We start from the raw sequence: 24,709 nt of genomic DNA on the forward strand, positions 1-24,709 counted from the left end.
CCACACAAACCATTTATCCACTCGGCTCAAAGTTCAAATGGCAGCACAGTGCAGGGGCTTATTAAACAGAAGCTTTTACTCGCTGATAACTCTGATAACGCTATGAGATCCAGTGTGAAGCGCTTGAATTCAGTGAGGAACACACATGTCTCTGTGATTTAAATTAGTTTAGAGACAGATAAAACAGCGCTGACAAACAGGAGAGACACTGTGCGCAATGTTACAGTCAGACAGTTTTTTTAATTTACCATAGATTTACTGTAGTAACACTAACTGCACCATGCTATGTGGCAGAAATGTGGGATATTCATTTAGAATTTTATTATATTATTAATGCAGACATGTATTAAATGTATTAAATTAGTAATGGAATATAATTACAGTATTTTTTTTTTGTGATTACGCTGTAGCATTTATACTAAATGTATTTAAACGAATTTTTTTTCATAAAAAAACCTAGAAACCATATAGTTAAATTTTTATCATGGTATTGAGGTACTAAATGAGTGATTCTAACTGTGTTTATCGTGATCGAATTGTATGCTACTATGGAAAACCAGCTGTTAATTTTCATTTTATTAAATGCATTTTATTTTAATTAAACTCAAATAGTCAAACAGAATAATTTAATTTCACCATATAAAAATGAGGTTTTTACCATTTTTACAGATATTGTTTTTGAAAATAAATTTACATCTGCATCCTAACCCAAGCTACACTTCTACTGTCAACTCAAACTACTGTCAAATGTGCATTTCTAAGAGACAAAAAATTCAACATTCTTAATACTGCAGGCTGCACTGCAAACTGTGCTGAAGATATACGTCATCAAAGTCAGGAACACAAACCTGCTTCATGATTTGAAACAATATCAATCATTAGTACTTGCAGAAACTAAGAAATTTATGTTATTAAGATATTTATTTTGTTAAGGAAAAATGACTGGAAAAGTGTAAATAATTCTTTTGCTTTTCATGTTCTGACCATAAAGAGTAGTTTAAAACCCACAGCCTAGTTTCTACAACTTTTACTTGGGAGCAAAAATCTGCTTTTAAACTTAAATAAAAAAAGATTTGAAATGTATCATGATAATTATTGATATCAACTGATATGAAAAATTTTATTGTGATGATTTTTTGGCCATATCGCCCAGCCCTACCACCTGCTATTTTTTTAATTCCTTTGGTTTGTTTGTATAACAACGGGACTATTTTTCTGCCCTTTATTCCTTTATATTCCCTATATTTTTTTCTCAGCGAGCCCTGTTTCTCCTCACAATGAAAAGGATATAAATCAGTGAAGTTCAAAAATTTGTTTAAATCATGTGTTTTGAGCACAATGATTTCAGTTAATGCTGTTTTATACAGTATGAGGTTCAGTGAGCTCTTAGCTTAGTCAACAGGACTGTTTCTTATGAACTCACTTGACAAAAAAGTTATATTTATAGATTGTAATAATAGACAAGGCATTAAATGATTTTTTTTTAATTGTCTGGCACAAGAAGCTTATCAAGCCTTTTTTATTCATTTTTGTTTGGCATCTTTTTTATGAACATGCTCTTGCTACAGAAATCAATCTTTCCAAATTCACAATATTGTTTTTTTTTTCTCTTACTGCCAGGGAAATAAAGCATATCTGGTTGAATTTGATTGATTAATCTCAATGTTCAGCCATTTTTGTCAATGGAACAATTTTTTTATGAAACTTCTACAGTGATCTACATAATCATAAATAACTCAAGAAATAAATATTCAGTTGGCTCCAAATACAAAGTGAAATGACTGCACAAACGTGCATTTGCTGCGAAAGAAATCATTTCTCGCATGCCTTTGGTCTTCATTATATTTCAACATAAAAACAAGTGGACTTACGGTATGTGGACTTATAAAGGTCACTATGTACATTAGCAAGGGTTAGACTATCATTTTTAAAATATGATTTATACCATGCATTGTGTTGCAGTGTAATAACATTATTGGCTAACTGGAAAATAATATTGTTTTATTTATTCACCAATTTTACACATAGTTGTTGTTTATTAAACCTTTCAGCAATTCCTCCAGATCTAACGCAGGCTGTTGCTGTTATTGCTGTTCTTATTGCTATTGTTTGTCTGTCTGTATGCCTCTGTTTAACACAGCCTGGTGAGATAATCATTTCTGTATTTGTCATGCACATGTCTGAGTGTGAAGAGTCATGGCTTGACTTCGAAAACACTTCATAAATATTCATGTGTGCCATTCTTTTAGATGTGAGTGTACTGTAAACACTGCGAGTCTGCTCATAAGCTGCGTTTGTTATTGCTGAGGACATTTTTAATTTCATGCTTTTGGTCTGTCAGCCCTGTTTCCTACTGAGAAGCTTTTTAAACTAAACTGCACTCCTCTCCACACACCATCAGGACTGTGCAAATGACCGTAATCTTTTCTGCCACTTTTAAGTCCTCAAACAAGGAATGTGCTTCTGCACCCTACTGTTGCTGGATCTCTGATGGGACTCTGAATGCAGTTAAACACATCTCATACCACACTGACCGCTGAATGTAGATAGCTCTTAGACAGAAAGACAGAGATGGGAGGAAATTGTCTGATGATGGTGTTATCACAATAGAATGATTTGCAAGGAAAACTATATTTTATTGTGCAAAACTCCCTTCCACAATTCTAAGATGTACTTGGTTACCAGGATGTTAATACGGTTGCTAAGGTGTTCTATGTGGTTTTTAGCATGTATTTTGGGTGGTTTCTTATTGGTTTACATCTCATATGCATATGCTTTGATAAATATGTCATATTCATCAAAGAAACCTTAAAAATGTATCAAGGTTTCCACAAAAAAAAAAAAAAAAGAAAAAAAAAATCAACATTTATTATAATGATTTCTGGAGGGTCATGTGATACTGAAGACTAGAGTAATGGCTGCTGAAAATTCAGCTTTGTGTTTAAAATGTATAAAACATTTTAAATTGTAAAAAATATTTCATTTAATCAAATAAATGTTGCATTGGTGAGCGTAAGAGAGTACTATATCTTCAAATTTTTGAACATGCACACATTCTCCCTGTGTTGTGTGAAAGAAAAAAAAACATAACAGAACGGATTAAATGTGCAAGATCAGTTAAACAAGTGTGTTAGACAGCAATAGGGTTGAAAATATAGGGTTTGAAAACACTGCAGTCTCTCAAGGGTACAAACCACTCTCTGTCCTCAAACAGCCTCTTAGAACATGACACGCCTCATATCTGCTGGAGGGGTGAAAGAGTCAAGCTCTCCTGTGAAATGAGGTGTGGGCATACACACACACACACACACACACACACACACATATCATCAGCAGCCGTAATAACTTTAAATGTGTATGACTCCCTGTAAGCAATATAGCAGTACCATTACAGATCAGTACAAAGAGAACTCTCTATATGTCTCCTAGAGAGAGAGAGAGAGAGAGAGAGAGAGAGAGAGAGAGAGAGAGAGAGAGAGAGAGAGAGAGAGAGAGAGAGAAAATGAAGATGATAAGGAAGCTGTGGGAGAGGAGTTTGTGGGTACATTCAGAGCCTGCATGTATGGCCTTAGGATAGCCTCTAATACTTTCATGTGAGAGCTGTACATGAAAGGAGATGAGCTTCACCTGGAGTGAGATGCAAACTCAAGAGTTCTTCCTCTTCCCACAGACTGATTTTCGGCTTCTATTCTGGGTCTTTTTGATCAGACACATTTTTTGTCTGTCCGTGTGCTAAAGTGCTATCCGCATTGTCCTTCCAACCACGGGCCTGGAGAACTGCCTGGCACAACATACCTCCTAGAAAAAGGCCCCAAGGAGTGTTGCTGCAAAAGAACTACAAGCTCCCAAGGCACGATAGTGGCTCTGGTCCAAAATGTAGTGAATTGACAATGTGGTATATATTGCCTTTTGTATAATTCATGGAAAAAATGTCAAAGAGCCCAGTGGACAATGCATAAGAAGTGCTGATTATAAATATCCTTATTTGTTTAATGCCAAAGAGTGTGAATTAAAGTAGTTGGATCAAATTACAAATGAACAGTTGTATCCAATATTTGTGTGTTTTTACCTTAGCATCATGTTAAATACAAACTTTGGATTTGATGGAGAGTTGAGGTGGCATTTTTATGATACACAATTTACTGCCTATGTAGCGTGTCAAAAAATTGGCCATTTTAGTTAGGATGCTGCCTTAGAAGGCTGTCAATGCAGGCAGTCCTGTAGATAGCAAGGTGGCTTCCAAAAATTATATTTCCGTGAGTATATACTCACCCTCATGTAAGTACCATTGTTCCAAACCTGTATGCCAGTGGTTCTTCTGTATAACTTAGAAGATATTTGGAAAAATGTCCAATGTCATAATATTCACATGTTTGGAATGACATAAGGGTGAGTAAATGATGTTTGGGTGAACTATCCCTGGGTAACTGTAGTAGTTGTAGACGACTCTAATTAAAAACAATAGAAGTCTGTGGTACATGTGAAGGTGTGTGTTTTTATGTACGTCCTATGCTCTGGAATGAACAGGCTCAGATTTACAAGGAAAAACATTTTTAGATTGCAAAGTGTTCCCATCAAGTTTTTACCGCTCTGTTGCTGTCAGCTGTATGGTTTTAGCTTGTTTGCTGCTGATAGTGGACTAATCATATCCAAATGACCAAATCATCAAAGCTTGCCTGACCATGCTGCATATCAAAACCACCATCTTATGGTTGAAGATGCAGGAATTGTTCCCTGTTGGGTGTTTTCGCATGCCGGCATTTTAGCGTGTGTGTGATGTAGGCAATGTTGCTTAGTTATTGCTCTTTCTTGACAGTACCACATGTGGCATCTCAAACTGTGCATTTATCCTTCACATTCTCCTGATTAGCATAAAGTTACTAATAATTTCACACATCTGTAGCTGTTGTTTTATGCGTGTTGAAGCCATTCTATCCCAGATGCCTCTGATGTTCTCCCAGCTTTTGTATTTGTTTGCACTTTTAAGTGATAATTTTCCCCCTGCCAGCACTCTGGGAACAGATCTTTGATAATAATGAATCAAGGTTGTGGCAGCCATTAGTAAACTGGCAGTGTGTGGAACGGTAGTCTTTTACAATCACAGCCATCTGTGGATCGCTGCAGCATACACACACACACACACACACACGTAGACACACCTTGTGAGTGGAAGAGAGCAGTTTTATGAAGAATGATCTTCACATCTTGTGCATTTGAGCTACTGGATCCATTACAGCTTGCTCCTGTGTGTTCAATGTCCCCTGTCCCCAATCAGACACTGAACAGACAGTGAACCTGAGATAATAAAAGTTTGCATTTGTGGAATGTCTGACACGTATAATAGGGTTCTCTTTGCATGGGCCACTGTCCTCAAACATGCCTTCTTTTTTTAACCCAGTCCATGCTTATCTCACTCCCTTGCAGTTTTGCTTTTGCTTTTGAGAGGGGATATGTCTTTCCACTGAAATCAAAAATTCATTGGTTTATCTGGCTACTATCATCTTAACTCTCTTCACTTTGTTTTACGTGAACTATAAATGCAATAAATAACCAAAGATAGAGAGAGGGGAAATGAAGGAGTAACTGCATCATGCTTGTGTTGCCGGCTGCCTGTAGGAACATTTAGGGCTTTATGTGGCGTGGAAGAAGAGAGCATAGATCTCTAACAAATCCACAGACTGTGGGGAAAAATGTGCTGTCATTTCAGTTTTCATATAGTATAAAAAAAATTATAGCTCTCATAATACCAAAATGATTTTGTGTGCCATAATTTTCTGCAGAATCAGACATTCTTTGAATCAGTCATGATGAGAAACATTTGTGCTTGTAGGATGTTTATATTATAGGATATTAGATAGTGTTGATATTTTCACTGGTTCTTTTTGTGTGTGTCAGTGTAACATCTGTGAGCAGCTGAGGTGTGACCTTAGGGCAGAACGTCAGAGAGCTCTTCTTACACATTAGCACAAACAAACTTCTGTCAGAAAACTTCTCCTCTGATTATGATTTAATTAAAACCTTGTAAAAGAGCCTGGAGAGATTAAGAGGAGGGATAGAGACAGACAGACAGAAAGAAAGAGAGAATCCAATAAAGGAGCATTAAGAGCAGCCGAGTGTGCAGATTGAGCCCTGAGCGGAGCAGTGGTCACCCGGCTGCTGCCAGCCACCGTCTGGCCAATATGGAGTGGTGGAGAGCAGGTCTCTCTGAGGCTCTGCCTGCAGCTGCACTCTCACGTATTTGCTCATTAAAACTGCTACACATAATTGAGGCCTATTTAAAGTGATCAGACTAAAGGGGCAGTCACACAAATAGCCATTTGTAGCAGTGAAGCAATCGGAAGTCATTTATTTACAGTGAGTGGTGCAAATGCAATTTGGCTGCATTAACAAAGTTTAAAAAAATTGATCTGAGGTGCAGCGCATTTGATCTGTCTCCCGCGAGACAGGTCTTGTCCCAAATGTCGTTTTCTGTATACATATAATAATTCCAGATGACCTACAATACTTTGCAAAAAAATAAATAAAAAATGCACTCTATACACATTCAACTATATACTCTATACATGCTCCATTTACAATGTGATAAATTATTTGGAAATAATGTCAGCTTTGTTATTGTTAACTCATTATTTGAGCATATTGCCAAGAGTTAAAGTGGTAATCCTTGTCATCGCTGACAACATGAGTTTTTAATAAAACATTGCTGTCTATGCAGGAAAAACAAAACAACAAATATTAAATTGGTGCCAGATGACTAGAGAAAATGGGAAAAAAGGGCTGTGGTGTTTTCTTTTGCGAAAAACCTCAACACCCATAATACAATGTCATTTATTCCTCTGATGGCAAAGCAGAGATTTCAGGATCCTACTGAATCAGTGGTGTTGCTTTTTGTGGAATATTTGTGGAAATCCTGACATTCTTTGATCAATAGAATGTTCGAAAGAACAGTATTTATTTTAAATCAAATCTTTTGTAACATTATAAATGTTTTTACTGTCACATTTATCAATGAATGGGTCTTTGCTGAATAAAAGAATAGCAGTAATTTCTTAAAAAATTTGACTTACTTTTGGATGGTGGTATTTAATTTTAAGTTTGAATTGTATAGTATTTTGTAAACATTAACAACATTGAAGTGAAGTCATGTAGCATACTATTGTAAATATAATATAATCTAATATAGATATAATATAGAATATAATATTATATACATGAGAGAGATTGTATACTAAGTATTTTGTGTGTGTGTGTGTAGAAAATAAATATCGGAAATTATATTCTATTAGAGATGTCACAGTTGTATCTCTTTGATATTTACAGATAAAAGTGAGCTGATTATGGTAATAAATTGGGTTATTAATAAAACAGGCTTACAGTGCTCTAATGAGCTTGTTTTGTATATAATTGGTCAGCATCGTGCTCAGTTTAATTAGTCTCTGAGCTATCGTTGACAGGAGCAGGTTGTGTCTGAATCATTAACATCATCAATAGCATCTGGGAGTGGAATGGGTGTAGCGCCTACTGCTCCTTTTACTGGATGGTTTAGTCAAAATGATCAGTCAGTTTCCAAGTGTTTAAATTTTAAAGTCTCATAAAGTGGCCGACATGAAGGCCACACAGCATTTTGATTTAATAATGAATGAAGGCAATCAGATCAGCATGTGTAATGGGTTTGGCTAGAGTCCCCAGGCGCTTCTGGTCCGGGTCTTATTAAGAACATCCTCAGAGGGAGAGAACATAACTGATAACTCAGTATACTGTACCTATGTGCCTCTAAGCGCTAAACCAGCCACTGAGCGAATCAAGTCTATACCTCTGAATGTCCTCATTGCTAATGGCCAAGCAAAGGCAATTTATATTTTTTTTTGTTAAAGAGAGTGTTGCTAATGAACTCAGACCTAATCAGGAATGAAGTGATGATTGCATTTAAATTTATACTTGGGGCAATTCGTTTCTTTCCATAGCAACCGTGTTAACTAAAAGAGCATATATTTACTCTAAATCCTAGATGGCTAAATCTAAATCTCCCTAAATGAAGGGAGAAAAATGTTGAGAAAAAAATCATGTTTTATTCAGTGCTGAAAAGTGTCAAAAAATTGTTTGTCGTAGTTATTAAAATGGTTAGTTACTATTACTCACTGTTAGGTTAGCACTAAAGCAGTTGAGCAACAGAAAAGGACAGCAGTTTGTAAGTGTTTTGCCTTGTGCTCAAGTCGCATTTGTTCTCATGTTTGCCTATTGCGCGACTCCCCAGTTTCGGTTTGCTAAATAGTAAGGCGTGGCCAGCTGACTTCAATAACAAGTATTTAGGCAAATATAAAATTGGTTAGTTTCACCGCGGCAGCGGTCGTGGCAGCCCTTGTGTGAAGCCTCCTCATGTGAAGACTGACGAGTGTAAAGACCATCGACTCTACCTGCGCGACTCCACCGAGCAAGGACACCGACAAGGCACTTGAGTACTGAATTTCTTCCCTTTCTTTACTTTTTGTACAGCTTGTTCTCAAATACTTATTTAGGTCGATTGTACTCACTATGTGCTTTCAAATCTCTACTATTACTACTAACACTAAGAGAGCACGCACTGTACGTTGGAGGCAGGCCTATCCCAATAATCTACGGCCTGTCCCTCTTACCTCTACTACTTTACTCTCTATTCCAGTTGGTCTCTGGAACTGCCAGTCTGCTGTTAACAAAAAAGAAATTATTTATTCTTTTGCTACTCATTCCGGTCTCAACCTCATGGCCCTAACTGAGACTTGGATCAAACCTGAAGACACTGCCACTCCTGCAGCCCTCTCCACTAATTTCACTTTTTCCCACACCCCTCGCACGACTGGGATGGGTGAGGGTACTGGTCTCCTTATCTCAAATGAATGGAAATTTGATCTTCAACCATCTCTTACAGGTAACAGTTCATTTGAATCACACGCAATTACTATTACCCACCCTGTTAAAATGCACTTTGTAGTCGTTTATCGTCCCCCAGGTCAACTGGGAAAATTCTTGGAGGAGTTGGATGTGTTACTATCAAACTTTCCTGAGGATGGTAGTCCTCTGGTACTGCTCGGTGACTTCAACATCCACCTAGAAAAACCTCAGGCCGCTGACTTCAACACTCTGCTCGCCTCATTTGATCTCAAGCGAGCGTCTATTTCAGCTACGCACAAATCAGGCAAGCAGCCAAACCTCATCTACATCCACTCACCTCCTTCAGGCCATTTCTTCTTCAGTAATACTTTCACTTACTCACATTATCAACACCTCACTTCACTTTGGTACATTTCCCACAACATTTAAGTAGGCTCGGGTAAGCCCACTGCTTAAGAAACCATCTCTAAATCCAGCACTTTTAGAAAACTACAGACCGGTATCCCTTCTTCCATTCATTGCAAAGACACTTGAGCGAGTTGTGTTCAACCAACTCTCTATGTTTCTTGTACAGAACAACCTCCTGGACAGCAACCAATCTGGCTTCAAAAGCGGCCACTCAACTGAGACTGCCCTGCTCTTGGTTACTGAAGCCCTACAACTGGTGAGAGCAGCTTCCAAATCCTCAGCACTCATCTTGCTAGATCTGTCTGCTGCTTTTGACACAGTTAAACACCAGATTCCCCTGTCCACCCTCAGAAAGATGGTCAACTCTGGAACCACACTCCTGTGGTTTAAGTCCTACCTCTCAGGTAGGTCCTTCAGGGTGTCTTGGAGGGGTTAGGTTTCTAATTCACAACTTCTTGCCAAGGGGGTTCCTCAAGACTCAGTGCTTGGACCACTTCTCTTCTCCATCTACATGACTCAATTAGGATCTGTCATTCAGAAGCATGGCTTTTCTTATCACTGCTATGCTGATGACACTCAACTCTACTTCTCATTCCAACCAGATGATCCGACGGTAGCTGCTCGCATTGCAGCCTGTCTGATAGACATTTCTAGCTTGATGAAGTTCCATCACCTTCAGCTCATCCATACTAAGACAGAATTGTGTGTGGTTCCAGCTAACCCATTGTTTCATCACAACTACTTTATACAGCTGTGTTCGTCGACTATAACTCCTTCCAGGACAGCCAGAAACCTAGGAGTTGTGATCGATCATCAGTTACGCTTCACAGACCACATTGCTACAATGACCCGGTCCTGCAGATTTGCCTTATACAACATTAGGAAGATCAGACCCTTCCTGTCAGAGTAAGCCACACAACTTCTTGTCCAAGCTCTTGTTCTCTCCAGACTGGACTACTGTAATGCTCTCTTGGCAGGCCTTCCTACATGTTCTATCAAGCCTCTGCAACTGATCCAGAATGCAGTAGCAAGAGTTGTCTTCAATTAGCCAAAAAAAGCTCACGTTACTCCTCTCCTCATCAGGTTACATTGGCTACCAGTAGCCGCTTGCATCAAATTCAAGGTACTGATGCTTGCCTACAAGATTACCACTGGCACGGCACCAATATACCTAAACTCACTAGTTCAAACTTATGTTTCCTGGACTGTGCCCAGCTTGTGGAATGACCATCCAATCTCAATTTGAACAGCTGAGTCTTTACTCATCTTCAAAACACATCTTTTTCGCCAGCACCTGACCAACTAATACTAGCACTCTCAATTTGAACAGCTTTGTTTTTTGTTTTATTCATAACACATCTTTTTCGCCAGCACCTCTTTTCTTTTCTTGAAAAAAAAAATAGCTATGTGTTCTGTGCTAGACTAACTGAGACTTGTCATGGCACTTGTACTGTACACTGTTGTTGTTCTCTCGCTGGTCTGATTGCTTCTATTGTTCTCATTTGTAAGTCGCTTTGGATAAAAGCGTCTGCTAAATGATTAAATGTGAATGTTAAATGTAAATGTGAAATCAGTTATGTATTTTATGTTAAGTTTTTTGGTTAATTATGATGACTAAGCAGCAAGGCAGCTTACTAGGTTTTAAAATGGTTATCTTATTTGTATCACTTACATCACCAGTTAGCTCACGACACAAATCACATTAAAGAAGATATATCTTCTGTGAAATCTCAGTGCTTTAAATCTTTTGATAACCTGGTTTATATCTCTTTGGTCTCCCTGTCTCTCTCTCATATCAAGGTACCTCAGAAGCGATCAGAGTGTAGAGTCAGTTGTGCGGATGTGTGTGTCAGCAGACCGACAGCCGTGATTAAGTCTGATTATAATGACAGATGGATGTGATGATGACATTTAGTTGTCACTTAATATTTAATTCACTCTTTCATGTCTTTCATTTCTTCTCTTTTATGACTATGCCACCTCAGCCAAGGATCAGCATTCCCCGTGTGCACTGGTCAGTGATTTAGAGCTGTTAAACTCTAAGCTGGATGTTTCAAAGTCTAGTTTCATGTCTTAAGGTGTGGTCACATTTACTGTTGTTTCTGGTAATTTCACAGGCAAAATCCAGTCATTTCAATAGGAATCCATGCGACTGTGAATTTTGTGTGAGGGCGAAAGATTTCCTCAACACAAAGTTCACGATGGTTTTAAGTTGGTCACATGGATTCTTTGCTCTGACCAACAGAAAGCTGCTTGGTTTGAAAGTAACTTTTGAGTGAGCTGTGCTTCATATTTCGCTACACTATTGACCAGACTTTTTTTAGCAAAATAGCCAAAGTTTCACTAATGTGATCGCACTTTTATTTCAGTTAATACAAACCTTTGCCCAATCTTTTATTATTATGCACAGATCTTTTTTTCCTTTGTTGATTGGTTTGGAGAAGTGGCAACAATGAAATGAGATAAAGGTGCACTTTTAGTAAAGTGCTGTTATTGAATATCCCTGCATGCCGAGAATAGCTAATGAACTGTGTAAACAAAACATTCATCATTTGAATAGCCTTCTCTCTTATGGAGTTTTTTTTTTATTTATTTATTATTTGATAGTGCCAAGCACATTTATAGAAACAAATATTGGTTATGTGACTGGATCCGTCATCTAGCATGCTCTGTCAAATTCTTCCAGACAAGCCTTTACTGTGAATCCTGTAAACATTTATGCATATAAAGAAGAAGAGAAAATTGCCTCCAATTCAATATGTTCTCCAATTATCATGTGTAATAGGCTGTGAAATCCTCATATCTATGCAGTTGGTTGGAAAGGCGACAGAAATGGCCTGAGCACTTAGCCTAGATTCTCTGCCCTCAGCGTGCTAATGACAGACAGCCCTGTCTCCACCGCACACAGAGAATATCAGCCATTTCTTTCAAAGGCCTCACAAGAATTTATTCTATTCCATTTCTGCCAATCTTTCCCTATGCCCAAAAGTGATTAGCAAAGCCCAAAAGTGAATTCCAATTCCACCTCTCGCCACACCCTATTCTCTACATCTTCCTCCTGATTCTAGACAGGATTGGCACTAGTTACTGGAAGAAAAAAACGTTTGGTTTTATCAGCCATTCAAACTTGTGTAGTGTACAATTTAGCTAGAGAAGCTCCACTTATAAAGAAAGACACAGAGAGGTGACAGGAAATGATGGAGAGATAAGGCTGAGAAAGGCTGGTTTAAGCCATTCAAATTCAAGTGGTCCCTTCTGTCTGGCTATCACACTGAAAGTGGTGATTTTACTTGCTTTATTAAAAAAGCATTTTCTTCTAAGATTTGAACTTAAGACTTTTGTTAATGACACTCATTAAATTTGATAAATTAATGTAATTGTATTATTTAATTGTATTATCGTGTTTAATTATTAATAATATATATATATGTTTTAATTTTAATGTTATTTAGTTTGGGGTATCATATATGATCTGTGACAGTTGATTCAGGACCTTTACAGACCAGGTCAATATATTGGTGCATGTTTACTAACCACTAGACCATGGTTCTATCAATATTTACATGGCTTTTTAATATTTATTTCTCCGTCTGTCTCTGCTCTTCCTCTTGCTGAATGTATATGCCTGAAGAAAAGAGAGGAAAAAAGAGACTCTTAGAAGCTGAATGAGAAATAATAACGTCTACGTCTGTCTATGTATTGTGAGTTGTGTGTTGTAGAGCCGTGTTGGCTCAAGCTGTTTGTGCCCGCAGCTTTTTCAATAAACCCGTCAGAGACAAGCTTGTCTCCGTCTGCTGGCCGCTCACTGAGTTTCCTGACAATAACTGTCAACTCTCTCCTGCCTCTTACAGCCCGTCACCGTCCTGAAGCTGTTCAGCACCACTGGCATTAGATGTGTGCTGGTGGTTTCTCCTGACATTAGCTTAAGTACAGGAAAATGTGTGTTTGTTTGGTGATGGAGAGCTGGCAGTGAGTCACACAGCATTACTGTTATCCAGGCCAAATATATGATACACATATGATCACAGGCTTTGGATTTCTTTACCTTACTGTAGGTGACTGGAGGAGCAAAAAAAAAATAAAAATTATTCAGGTTTTCTGCAGGTCTTAAAAAGGTCTTAAGTCTTAATTCACCCTTCCACAAATTAAGGCCTTAAAAAGGTCTTAAATTGAAGTAGAAAGTCTTAAATTCATTTATTTATTATATCTTCTATATCTTCTTATATCTATTATACAAAGACATTCTTTGTCACATCCGTTACTTTGTCTTAAAAAGTCTTAAAGGGTTAGTTCACCCAAACATGAAAATTGGCCCATATATTACTCACCCTCAAGTCAACCTAGGTGTATATGACTTTCTTCTTTCAGACAAATCCAGTCGGAGTTATATTAAAAATTGTCTTTGACCTTTCAAGCTGTTTCAGTGCTTCAGTCCAAATGAAGTGAAATAAAAAGTGTCTCACATGGCTCTGGGGGGTGAACAAAGTCCTCCTGTAGCAAATCAATGCATTTTTGTAAGAAAAATAACCAGATTTAAAACGTAATAATCAATTTAATCTAGCTTGCGCTCACTGTTGTACACGGAAGCAGTTCCAGGCAGATGACGTATGAGGACGGCTTTATGCATCAGTTTCATGAGGTGCCTTCATGAATGCCATTGCCTGATAAGGCAGCGAGGCAGTGAGTCAGCTGCCTAGGATATCGGATGCAGCCATTGTTGTTTTAATTAAATATGGAATTCATTTTGCTCACATTTAATTAAAGAGGCCCATCATGTTCCAGTAGGACATTTGTCTTTTATGTACATGTTTAGCATATGTGAACAGCTTTTTCATGTGGTGTGAAGAATACGTCCATTTCGACTGACGAAGCCCTGTATGTGTCGTATGTGCCCCCGCGTGTCAGCTGGTGATATTATCACAGCCATCTCTGCAAAACAGAATGATTTCCTGAGCCTAAAACATTTATACTACCCCTTCCTCTCATGCCAGAAAAACCACTCCTCTATCTTACAGCAACAGTCTGGGAAAGAGAGGATGTCAGGTTATGTTCCTCCCTCTGTAGTTCCCTGAAATGCAATGGCATTTTTCACTTGCACAGGTCACACTCTCATAGCCAGGACATTGCTTTGAACATGTACCTCCTCTTGCATATGGAGGGCAAATTTCAAACTGTCATAATGTGTGTCAGGCTGACTGTCCAACTTGAAATTGGTGTAGTATCTGTTGAGAGCATGTCTGTATTGCATTTTGTACCATCTCATAGTCCCCTGTGGCAAGGGGCACTCAGAAAGTCCTTTGAGTGTCCTGTCTACAATGAGTACCTCTTCCTCTTCTAGCGATTGTATAAAATCAAGTGGCCAGTTTGGTCGTTCATCTTCCTGAGAGACACCACGGGTTGGCCATTTTCCCTACCAGGTGTCTTTGTGCTCGGCACGCTGGGAAAAATGTGCTGCTGGCGCTCACATCAAGCCTTATGTCTCACCTCAATGCCAGAGCATATCTGGAGTGCCGACAGTTACTGCCTCATCCATACCACTGCAGCCATACAAGCTCAAACCGCACCTGCCTGTCTTTCTGCCCATTCTGTCAGGCATTAAGAGCTTTCAACAGCTCTGCTCATGGGCAGTTACAGTTTTTAATGGCTTCCAAAAGGATCATAATTGCATCCATTCAACAGAAACTCTTTCAGCGAGACCAGCACTTTTCATGTTTCACTGACTCCCATATTTGCCTTTTTCCCTGCTTCTGTAGTTTCAGTGCTCACTTATTTGCCACTGAAAACTTTGCTGTCGTCATAGCGACCAATATGGGATAACCCTGGTCTCTGTCTCACTGACCCCTTATGACCAGATTCACTTCTCTTCAAATCCAACTTAACATTTCACTCATGTCTTCTGAATAAACAGCAAATTAGATCATGTGTAAATAATAAAGAATGGGCTTTGATTCTTGTAAGAGTCAGAAATAAATATCATATTGCATTAGAAACACATGCTAAAAAAAAAAATGGTGTGGGATTTACTTTGAAACAATTTTCACTCAGAAATTGCTAGTAAATTTCACAAATAATGACAAAGAAACTGCAAGTAACATTGAATGAAACAATACATTTATGAAGACTGAAATAGTATTTTATTTTAAAACTCCAATAATCTTTGTTTTATTAACTTCAAAAAACCTTACCAATGGTGCACAATGGTGTCTCTTCTGAGCCGTTCAGTTTCATTCTTTCATGAAATGCCTCACAGTGTTGGTGTTAGGGTGTTGGAACTGCTAAAAACAGTTCAACGTGAGCTAATGGTAGTAGTGAAATGAATTAATTTTTTGTTTCAGTTTCAGTTTTGATAAACGATTATTGAGCCGCTTGCCATTCCTTTTATTTAAAGCAGTGCGCTTTCATCTGTCCTTAACACCCAAATAAGAGAAATCATGTAACGTGACTGTCGTAAAAGGCAGTTTACTGCAGGACATGCTTTATTTTAAAAAGGGTTATTAAAAGCACATTAACTGCAAATGACCCTGTTCCTGTTTATGCAGTGTTTTAAAATTTAACTCAGGTTTTAATGACCATTTTGACAACTGATTGTTTAATAAAATGCTGTGTTTTTTAAATTATGCAAAGAGGTAAGTCATAGGCTTGTTCCAGTCTGAATATTCTCAATAGTATATCTTAAAATTGGGAAGATTGCGATTCAGATCGTGGATCATGATTTTATGTTATAAGATCGTGATATGATGTTTTGGGAAGATCACCCACTCCTAGTTGGTGTTTTAATATCCATGTTGGAAAATTTAGTCCTCACAATATAGGCAAAACCTGACCCACCCACACATACATTCACACAGTTCCAGTGATTAATGCTACAGGCAGATTGTGTCCCACAGACATCACACCAGTTATGTGAGACATCTGTCTGTGTTTAGCTGCATGTGTCTTCTCTTGCTTTTCATGTTCTGAATCCCCACTATGCCTCTCTCTCTCTCTCTCTCTGTGTGTGTGTATGTGTGTGTATTGTCTCTCTACCAGCACACTGCACATATTTGTTTTGTACTCAAGTTTTGCTGTATGAATCACCAAGATGATCTTGTCCAAGTCAGAAAAGGTCAAGGTTAGCCAGTAATTTGGCTCTAAGCAGTCAGCCCTCTTGCTAAGCTTATGATGCCATGTTTGTGTGTGTGTGTGTGTGTGTGTGTGTGTGTGTGTGTGTGTGTATGCTTTTATCTCTGAGGAGGGGTTTGATGAGGTCTAGCCACTTTTAAGCTCACAGCTACTAGTATTAAGCCCCTTTCACACTGCGATTCCGGAAAATACACGGGTAATGTGTCCCGGCATTTGTACCCGGGTCGCTAGATTGTGCACTTTCACACTGCCAGTGATTACCCGGAATATGTGCGTGCGTTCACACACAACCCGTAAAGGTCCCGTAAAGACACGTGACATCAGGGTGTGACGTGTAATGTACGAGTCGAAAACATTAGGCACGTTAACTTTCACTGAAGCTGGTGAACGATCTCAGCTTCAGCGCGGAAAGTAAAGAACTAACTGACCTCTGCTTCGTTACAGTTTGCAACATATTTTTTCTTCGCGAACGTTGATCTGCCTTCAAAACACGCTGAAAGAGTTGCGCGATAACGCGCATCATAACTACGACACGGCATTAGTTCTGGCTTTTGTTCACACAGCGCTCTCGTTCCGGGACTGAACCAGGCAATGTTACTAGGTCCCCGACCCGGGTTCAATCCCGGAATCAATCCCGGGACGTGTTTGCTTTCACACAGAAGTCGACCCGGCAATGTTCCGGCAATTTGCCGGGTCCGACGTGCAGTGTGAAAGGGGCTTGTGTGACGCTACGACTACAAAGAACAGTTGCAGTGGGTCATGTGACACACACACGTTTACTTAGCTATCTAAATGGGGACATTACATAGACTTCTATTGTTTTTATATACAGATAGTTATACAGTTTTTAACCTAAACCCACCCCTACCCCTCACAGAAAACTTTCTGCATTTTACAATTAAAAAAACAAAAAACCTTTGTTTACTTTATTTTTATACCAGTTTTACAAATGAGGACGTCCCCAAAATTTAGTTTTTTTGGCAATTTTGTCAGGTTTTACTCACTTAGGTACAAATTTGTCAAATTAAACCAAATATGGTTAAGTAGGTACACACACACTATAAAACCAACCAATAGCAGAACAACCTAATAAACAGCTAAGCAATGCAAAAAAAGTATATCCAATTTTTGTACAAATAATTAGTTAATAAATATATTCATATATTATTTACTTGAGAAGCATGTGATTAAGTGAATATGAAATTGTTTTAAGAAAAAAATGTTTAGAGAATATATCTTGAATAATGTTTTTTTTTTTTTTTTTACTCTGTTGCCAAATTGTGAATTGTTTGTTGTTGTTGTTTGTTTACAACAAAAATATAACACATTTATTAAAGTTTATCTTGAAAATAATATTATGGCAATAAATTTATTACTTTAAGATCTTGTTACGTGAGAGATACGCGGATGCAAGTTGCAAGTAAAATAACTCTTTATTGAGAGAACAGCAAAGGTTTTTCAGTAGCAGCCAGCAGGAGAGTGGTGACGCAGGGACTTCGATGGGCCATCCAGGTGAGATGGGTGACAACAGGGTGAAGAGTTTCCCGGAGTGGTGAGTGACGAACCAGGTGTAATCCACAACAGGACAGAAACAGGAACAGCCTGACGTGATGAACACAATGCAGCCGAAAGGAACACACGAGGAGACTTTCAGACAGGAACAACACGAGGAAACTCCAACAATGATCTGACAAACATGAGACGAAAGACAGGGCATTAAATAGGCTGGGGGAAATGACATGCAGCTGCCGCTGATCACTGATGATCAGCGGTAACGCCCACATGAAACAATCAACGTGACGAGACACTCACATACCATACGCATGACCAGGATGAGACAGCGGATGACCAACCGTGACAGATCTATTCTCTGTAAACAAGTATTATTATATTTTCCTATGAAAATAACATCTAATATGAAAAAAAAAACAGACAAAATACTAATATAAAAATTCCGCTTCAGTGTATTTAGAACATCAAAAAAACAGACTTGCAACAGAAAGAAGAAAAGAATGAAACAGTGTGTATGACTGTATGTCAAATTCTCAAGGACAGGAAACAGGCCTTGTCTATTCATTTCTGTTTCCATGCTCATAACCCAAGCAGAACAGGTGTGAACGTGTGATCCAACAGGAAGTCACTTGTTTGAGTGTTCTAAAGCCCCTGAACAGCTGCCCCCCGAGTCTCCCCCTCCAGAATGTGTGCCGGCATGCTAAGGGGCACTAAAACAGGGACTGCTTTTTATGTGACTTTGAGCTTGTGAGTATTTGTTGAGGCTAATATAAGCACAGACGCAAAGAGGGGTTATTTAAAAAACACAAGCCTTCCACTCATTTGAAGAGACACACTTAGAATAACACTGACCTTGCATGCGTGTGTTTTCTAAACAGGTGGAGATTGAAAAACTGGACTACCATCACTACCTCCCCCTGTTCTTTGACGGACTGTGCGAGACAGTTCACCCCTATGAGTTCTTCGCTCGACAGGGTATCCATGACATGCTGGAGCATGGTGGCTGTAAGATCCTGCCTGTTATTCCACAGCTCATCATACCCATCAAGAGTGAGTGTCATTAAGATGAGACCTGCTCCCTAGAGCACTTCCTGAGCAAGATACTAATTACTGTCCAAAGTAACTAATTCTTTTTTTTTTTTTTTTTTTTTTTTTTTTTTCTTCTTTTTTTTTTTTGTAAGTCACAAAATCATTCAATGGGAGTCAGTTTGTCATTGGTACAGAGAGCATGCATTTCATCTGAAAGCTTAGAGGAAGAATAGAAGAAACATTCCAAATCTTGCAAAAGAGAAAATAAAAATGCAATTAAATTAATTACAGTATTACAGTATAGTAACGGAGGCCAAGAGGCTACCTTCCAAAACTCTAATGGAAAAGTGGTAATGCTGAAAATGCATGAAAATGCATGGAGTTTGGCCAAAGGCATGTGAGGGACTTGACAATTTGAGGTAGAATCCAGCGTGATGAAAGCAATATTGGACATCAGTGCTTTATTTTTTGTCTGAAGTTGTTATGATGCTGTTTAAATTCTAGAATATAATATTTGTTATTAATTTTTTTTTGTTTATTTTTTTACAGCAAAGCAAAAAGACCCCCTTTATGTTTATATAATATAGAAGTTTAAAGCATTTGTTATTTTTTTTTTTTTTTTTTTGCAATGTAAATTTTTATTGGTTAATTTTTGCCTGTCTTACTGTTCAAAAAATGCTATTGCTTAATAAATGCACAGCACATCTCACAGACAAAATAAGTTTCTTTAATGCAGACTGAGAAAACTTAAGATACATTGGAAAATCATGGATAAAAGAAGGAATGGATGAAGCTATTTGGAAAAAAAAAAACTGACCTTGCACATACAGCAAAGGTCACATGAGAAGACGAGAAAATGAGAAGGTCGATGTTCTGCACTGGTCAAATCAAAGCCCAGAATGAAGAATAAATGAGCTCCTGTGGAATGATTAAATAAAACAATCCTCCTTCTTGATTGCAACATAGACAGACAGACAGACAAATAGATGAGAAAACTTTTTCCCTCTCTCACAGGACCGACTGCAGTTATGTTTGTATCAGGAGTCAAACTAACGCAATTACTGAAGTGTCTAAATGTCGTGCTCCTGTGGTATTTAGAGAAGGAAAAGGTATGTGAGGTCGTTCATTTTTAGAGCCTAATATGAAGGAGGAATTAATGGTTCCTTTATTTAGAGAGATTTAGAAACAGATCTTCACTCCTCCAGACGCGTCACACACCATGAATTATTGAACACTCCTTCAGTGCAAATGTCACACCGCTGGAAAACAGTTTGCCGTGTTTGTTTGGTAATTAGAATTTCATAGTGTGTTATACAGATATAGGAGAGCAGGAAGTAAATGGAGGTGATTGGTAAAGTACTGCACATAGCTGCCTCTTAAAACACAAAAGATGTGTAAATGATTTTCATTTTTGGATGAACTATCCCTTTGTTTTTAATATGGAGGTACCTCCTAAATGCCTTATTCAGGCAGGCTTTAGATGCATCATAACATAAATAATCTAAAACAAATTCAAGTGAGATAATACAAGAGATACAGTAAGCAAATATATATTTAATGACTACAAAAGCTTATTTCTCAGAGATCAAATAATATGGAAAAATTGATATTTATAAATTAAATTACTTCTTTCAACCGCTCTGTCATTCTTTCCACTTAACCACGGAATTATGGGATATAATGCAGGCTGCAGATGAAGACTTTTTTTGTAGAATTGAATTGATGCCTTCCTCACCGCATACAGAGCATGTGAAGGAAGTGTTCAACTTTTGGACTGAGAAAAAGAAAGTCCAAATACAACACCCCAATAAGGCCTGTAAAATGAAAAAAAAAAAAAAAAAGAAAACACATTTTTTCCCCCACACATTGCCAAAATATTCCTGAGCTCAAAGTATTTTTGGACCTTCTTTCTTGTTCTCTTCATCTTTCTGTGTTTATCTACAGATGCTCTCAACACAAGGAGCAGGCAGGTCATCTGCACCACGCTGAAAGTTCTGCAGCACCTGGTTGTATCAGCAGATATGGTGGGTGAGGCGCTGGTCCCATACTACAGACAGATCCTCCCCATCCTGAACATCTTCAAGAACATGAACAGTAAGCAACTTATACATACCTGTAACTGCTTTGGGCTTTTCTAAAAGTGTTTTTTTTTTTTTTTTTTAGCTTTTGAGATCATTGTTGTGAAATATATACTGCATATATATCTTTAATCAGCAAATCTCTCAAGGTTGTGTGTAAAAACACACATATTTTGTTTTTATGCACAATATGCAGAAGAGTGCCTTGGAAAAGTGGCTTAATGTTTTTATTAAACAGCTATTTGATAAAAGAGTGATTTTACTTTAATTTATTTTGGGTTTTTTTTAAACTACATTCGTTGCTTTTTCTGCTGCTTGGTTTTACATTTAACCTTTATTTATTTTTTTTATCTCTGATCCACCACATAGAAATACACTGTCAATAAACATTGATATTGCATTGATCCCTGCGGCCCTTGTCTTGCTGGAGATCAGTGAATGTCTTTCAGGATCCAAGCCTTCAGCTCTGATCTTTAAAGCTGGTCTCAGATCAGCATGCATCAACACTGTTCTGAGTCACTCTTATTGAACATTCTACATCATTAATGATCATTTATGCCGACTTTCTACATGCCAATACAAAAATCTACATCATCTGGCACCTGATATTCCATTGATTGTGTAGTTATATTTGTGTCTCTCTGTCTTCTGATGTCTGTCATCATTTTAAACACGGTCCTGAGGACTGATGTTGAGTGTTCTGTGTTCATTGTGTTCTGGTGTCGGACTGGTTCACACTTCCATTCACCGCCTTTGTCATGCAGACTATAGGCCTGCCAGACATCTTCAAACGTGAGGACAAGCATTGTGGATCAATCACCTCATCACAGGCTTAATCAGCCGAAATGCTGCCACCTCACTCTTCTGATCAATATCCAATCTGAATCTTTTGTCTTCTTAATTCCGTTACATTATCTGCTAATGTTTTGTTTGAGCAAAAGAATGAGCACTGGAGGAACAGAGAAAGCTTCTCTCATTAGCTCTGGGCTCCATACTAATCTCCTCTGTGAATTAGTGGTAGGTAAAGTCTCTTAAGTGTTTAATGCCTGGTTTACAAGCCAAGATCAGGACTGGTTAGATTGGTTTTCTTTGGTTATAAGGCACCACCAGACATTGTACATCTTGTGAATTTGAGAAATGAGCAGTTGTTATTTTAGTCTGCAGTTTTAAAAACAAACCTTTTAGTTCTGAGTGAGAGTTAAGTAGTGAGATTGTATGAGAGAGAGAAGGATGTTTGGATACTTGCGGTTAATTGAAGTTGGGCTAAAAATGATCCGATTTCTCCATTGGATTCCTCTGGGGGGAGTTGGTGGTTGCGAATATTCTGGATGTGTTGAAATGGATCACTCTCAGAGTAAGTCATAGGCCTCTTTGTGTACAATGTGAAAATGTTTGTGTGTTTGTGTTTTCGTGCCTTGTGGTAGTGTGGTCAGCAGGAAATTGTGTCAACACGGTGGTCTTTTGTTCCCCAGGATGCAGCTGTTGCCATTGTGATGTTGTGTGTCTGAGTATGTGTGTTGTTCTCATTTCTGGGTTGCGGCAACCACATGTGACGACCCCGGGCTGGACTCCTCTTCGTCCACAGCATGACGAAGCAGATATCATGCTCTTTTGGAAGGCCAAACAAAGTAGTTTCACTTTCACAATGAAACACACAGCTTTTCCATGAAATGACGCTGGCAGCAACAGCGAGAATAAAAGGTACGCCTTCTTTCTTTGCGTGAACATTTGGGCGGCGTTATGCTAATCTTCCCACATAGTGACATAGAGATGTGGGGGCGTGTTAGAACGAGCCGTTTTAGGGAGGTGTGGGCAAGTCTTAACTTTTATAAAGAATATCTCTTTGGATTTGAGACTTTAGTCTTTGCAACTTTACAGATGTTATTTATGCACCAAGAGCTTGTAACACTCCAAAGAGTAAGGAAAAATTTAAATCGCATCATATGACCCCTTTAAGCAATATGACACAAGCAAGAGTACAGTTGTGTGTAATTTGGTCAATTTGTATTGATTTTTAATATTTTCTTTTAACTGTCAACAAGTAAAGTAATTCCAGTGCTGTTAAATATTTTATATACTGTTTTTATATTTTCTATACTGCAGTTAGGTTTCTTTCTTATTTAATATTTGTTAATATTAATATTTGTATTCAGCAGGGATGTGTTAAATTGAAGTTTAAAAATAATAAGAAGAAATTTTACTTGAGCATTTTAGATTGATTTCTGAAGAATCATGTGACACTGGAGTAATGGCTGCTGAAAATTTTGCCTTGCCATCACAGGAATAAACAACATTTTTAAAGATATTAAAAGAAGAGTAAGCTGTAGTAATATTTCCCCATATTACTGTTTTACTATATTATTAGAGTAATATGTGGTGATTTTTTCAGATTTTAATGTTTTTTTATTTTATGTTTTGTTTTTATGGTAGCGAGTCCCCTGTTCCCTGCTCCTCCCCAATCGTGGTAGATGGCCGCAGGCTCCGGCCTCCTGGCGAACAGGGCCGACTCCTCCACTCCCTCTCAGGTCCTCTCTCGTCTTTCACATTAGTCGCTCCTCCCTTTATCCTTCCAGAGCTCCTCCGTTGGACTCGAGACCAGTGAGTGGCGCAGGTGTCGCGCATTCTCATTAACTCCACCGGACACGTTCCGTTCCCATGGCTCTTGGCCCCGCCCCTCTCATCACAACTATTGATTTAAAAATAACATTAGTGGTAAATTTGTTCTAGGCTGAACTCCTTGACCCTGGAGTTAATTGTAAATTAACTATTTCTGTGTTTTCCAAATGTTATTCCACTCTGTTTAAATCATTAAGAGTCTGGAAGTTTAACCCCTTCAATCAATATGTAGCAGTGACATCTTGCTGGGTTTTTTCACTTTCCATGGCTTTCTAAGGCTTTTGTGGTCACTTGAGGTTCAGGTAAACATGGCTTAAATCCTGATTGTAGCCCTGCAGCATTTCCACTTTTTTTGTTTGTGTGCTGCTGTACTTGAAACTACTGAATATGCTGGAACTGTAAATGTATGCGAATCACAGATGCAGTTTACATGCTTCTGTTGTTTTCCGGCTGGGATGATTCCTGTTGTTAATCAAACACGGTGATGTCTCTTACGAGGGACAGATCTGCTCCATCATGCAGTAGATTACACACACACACACACACACACACACACACACACACACACACACACACACACACACACACACACACACACACACACACACACACACACACAGGGTAATAACTTCATTTCCTGCCTGCTTGCCTCTGTCCAGTACACACTCCTTGAGGAGAACACACTCCCTGCTTAGCAGGACGCTTCCTGACAAATGTGTGTGAACAAATGTCCTGCTAATGATGCTTAACGACCCCAAGCTGTTCTGCCGTTAGCCTCTGCTTCACTCCTGTTCTCTGTGTGCGTGCGTGTGTGTGTCTTTTATTGGCCTGCATTATCTTTGTGCTGTTAGTCTGCTTTCCACATTAATTTGCACCAGACCTGCTGTGATACACTCCTTTTGGTCCTATGAATCTTCCTGCTGGGAATGCAGACGAGTCTGATAAGCAAACACACACAGAAACATATATAGTGTGGTGGCAATGATCCAAATCTGAGAGGTTTTTGTTAGAACTAAAACTAATATTTGTGCTCATGTTGTGTTAGATTCCGAGGTGCGGTGGGGTGATATATTGTC

The 24,709-nt window shown here is 38.5% G+C and overlaps 1 protein-coding gene across 2 annotated transcripts in view; it reads left to right on the forward strand.

Moving 5' to 3' along the window:
* LOC109107944 (parkin coregulated gene protein homolog) overlaps positions 1-24,709 on the forward strand; it is an 88,980-nt gene that overhangs the window by 37,385 nt on the left and 26,886 nt on the right. For both annotated transcript variants that reach the window (XM_042774145.1, XM_042774146.1), the window contains 2 exons: positions 18,789-18,960; positions 20,884-21,033. In XM_042774145.1, the coding sequence (XP_042630079.1) occupies positions 18,789-18,960; positions 20,884-21,033 (322 nt within the window). The remainder of the gene's footprint in view (positions 1-18,788; positions 18,961-20,883; positions 21,034-24,709) is intronic.

Source organism: Cyprinus carpio, chromosome A17 (genome assembly GCF_018340385.1).
Source record: "Cyprinus carpio isolate SPL01 chromosome A17, ASM1834038v1, whole genome shotgun sequence".
Lineage (NCBI taxonomy): Eukaryota > Metazoa > Chordata > Actinopteri > Cypriniformes > Cyprinidae > Cyprinus > Cyprinus carpio.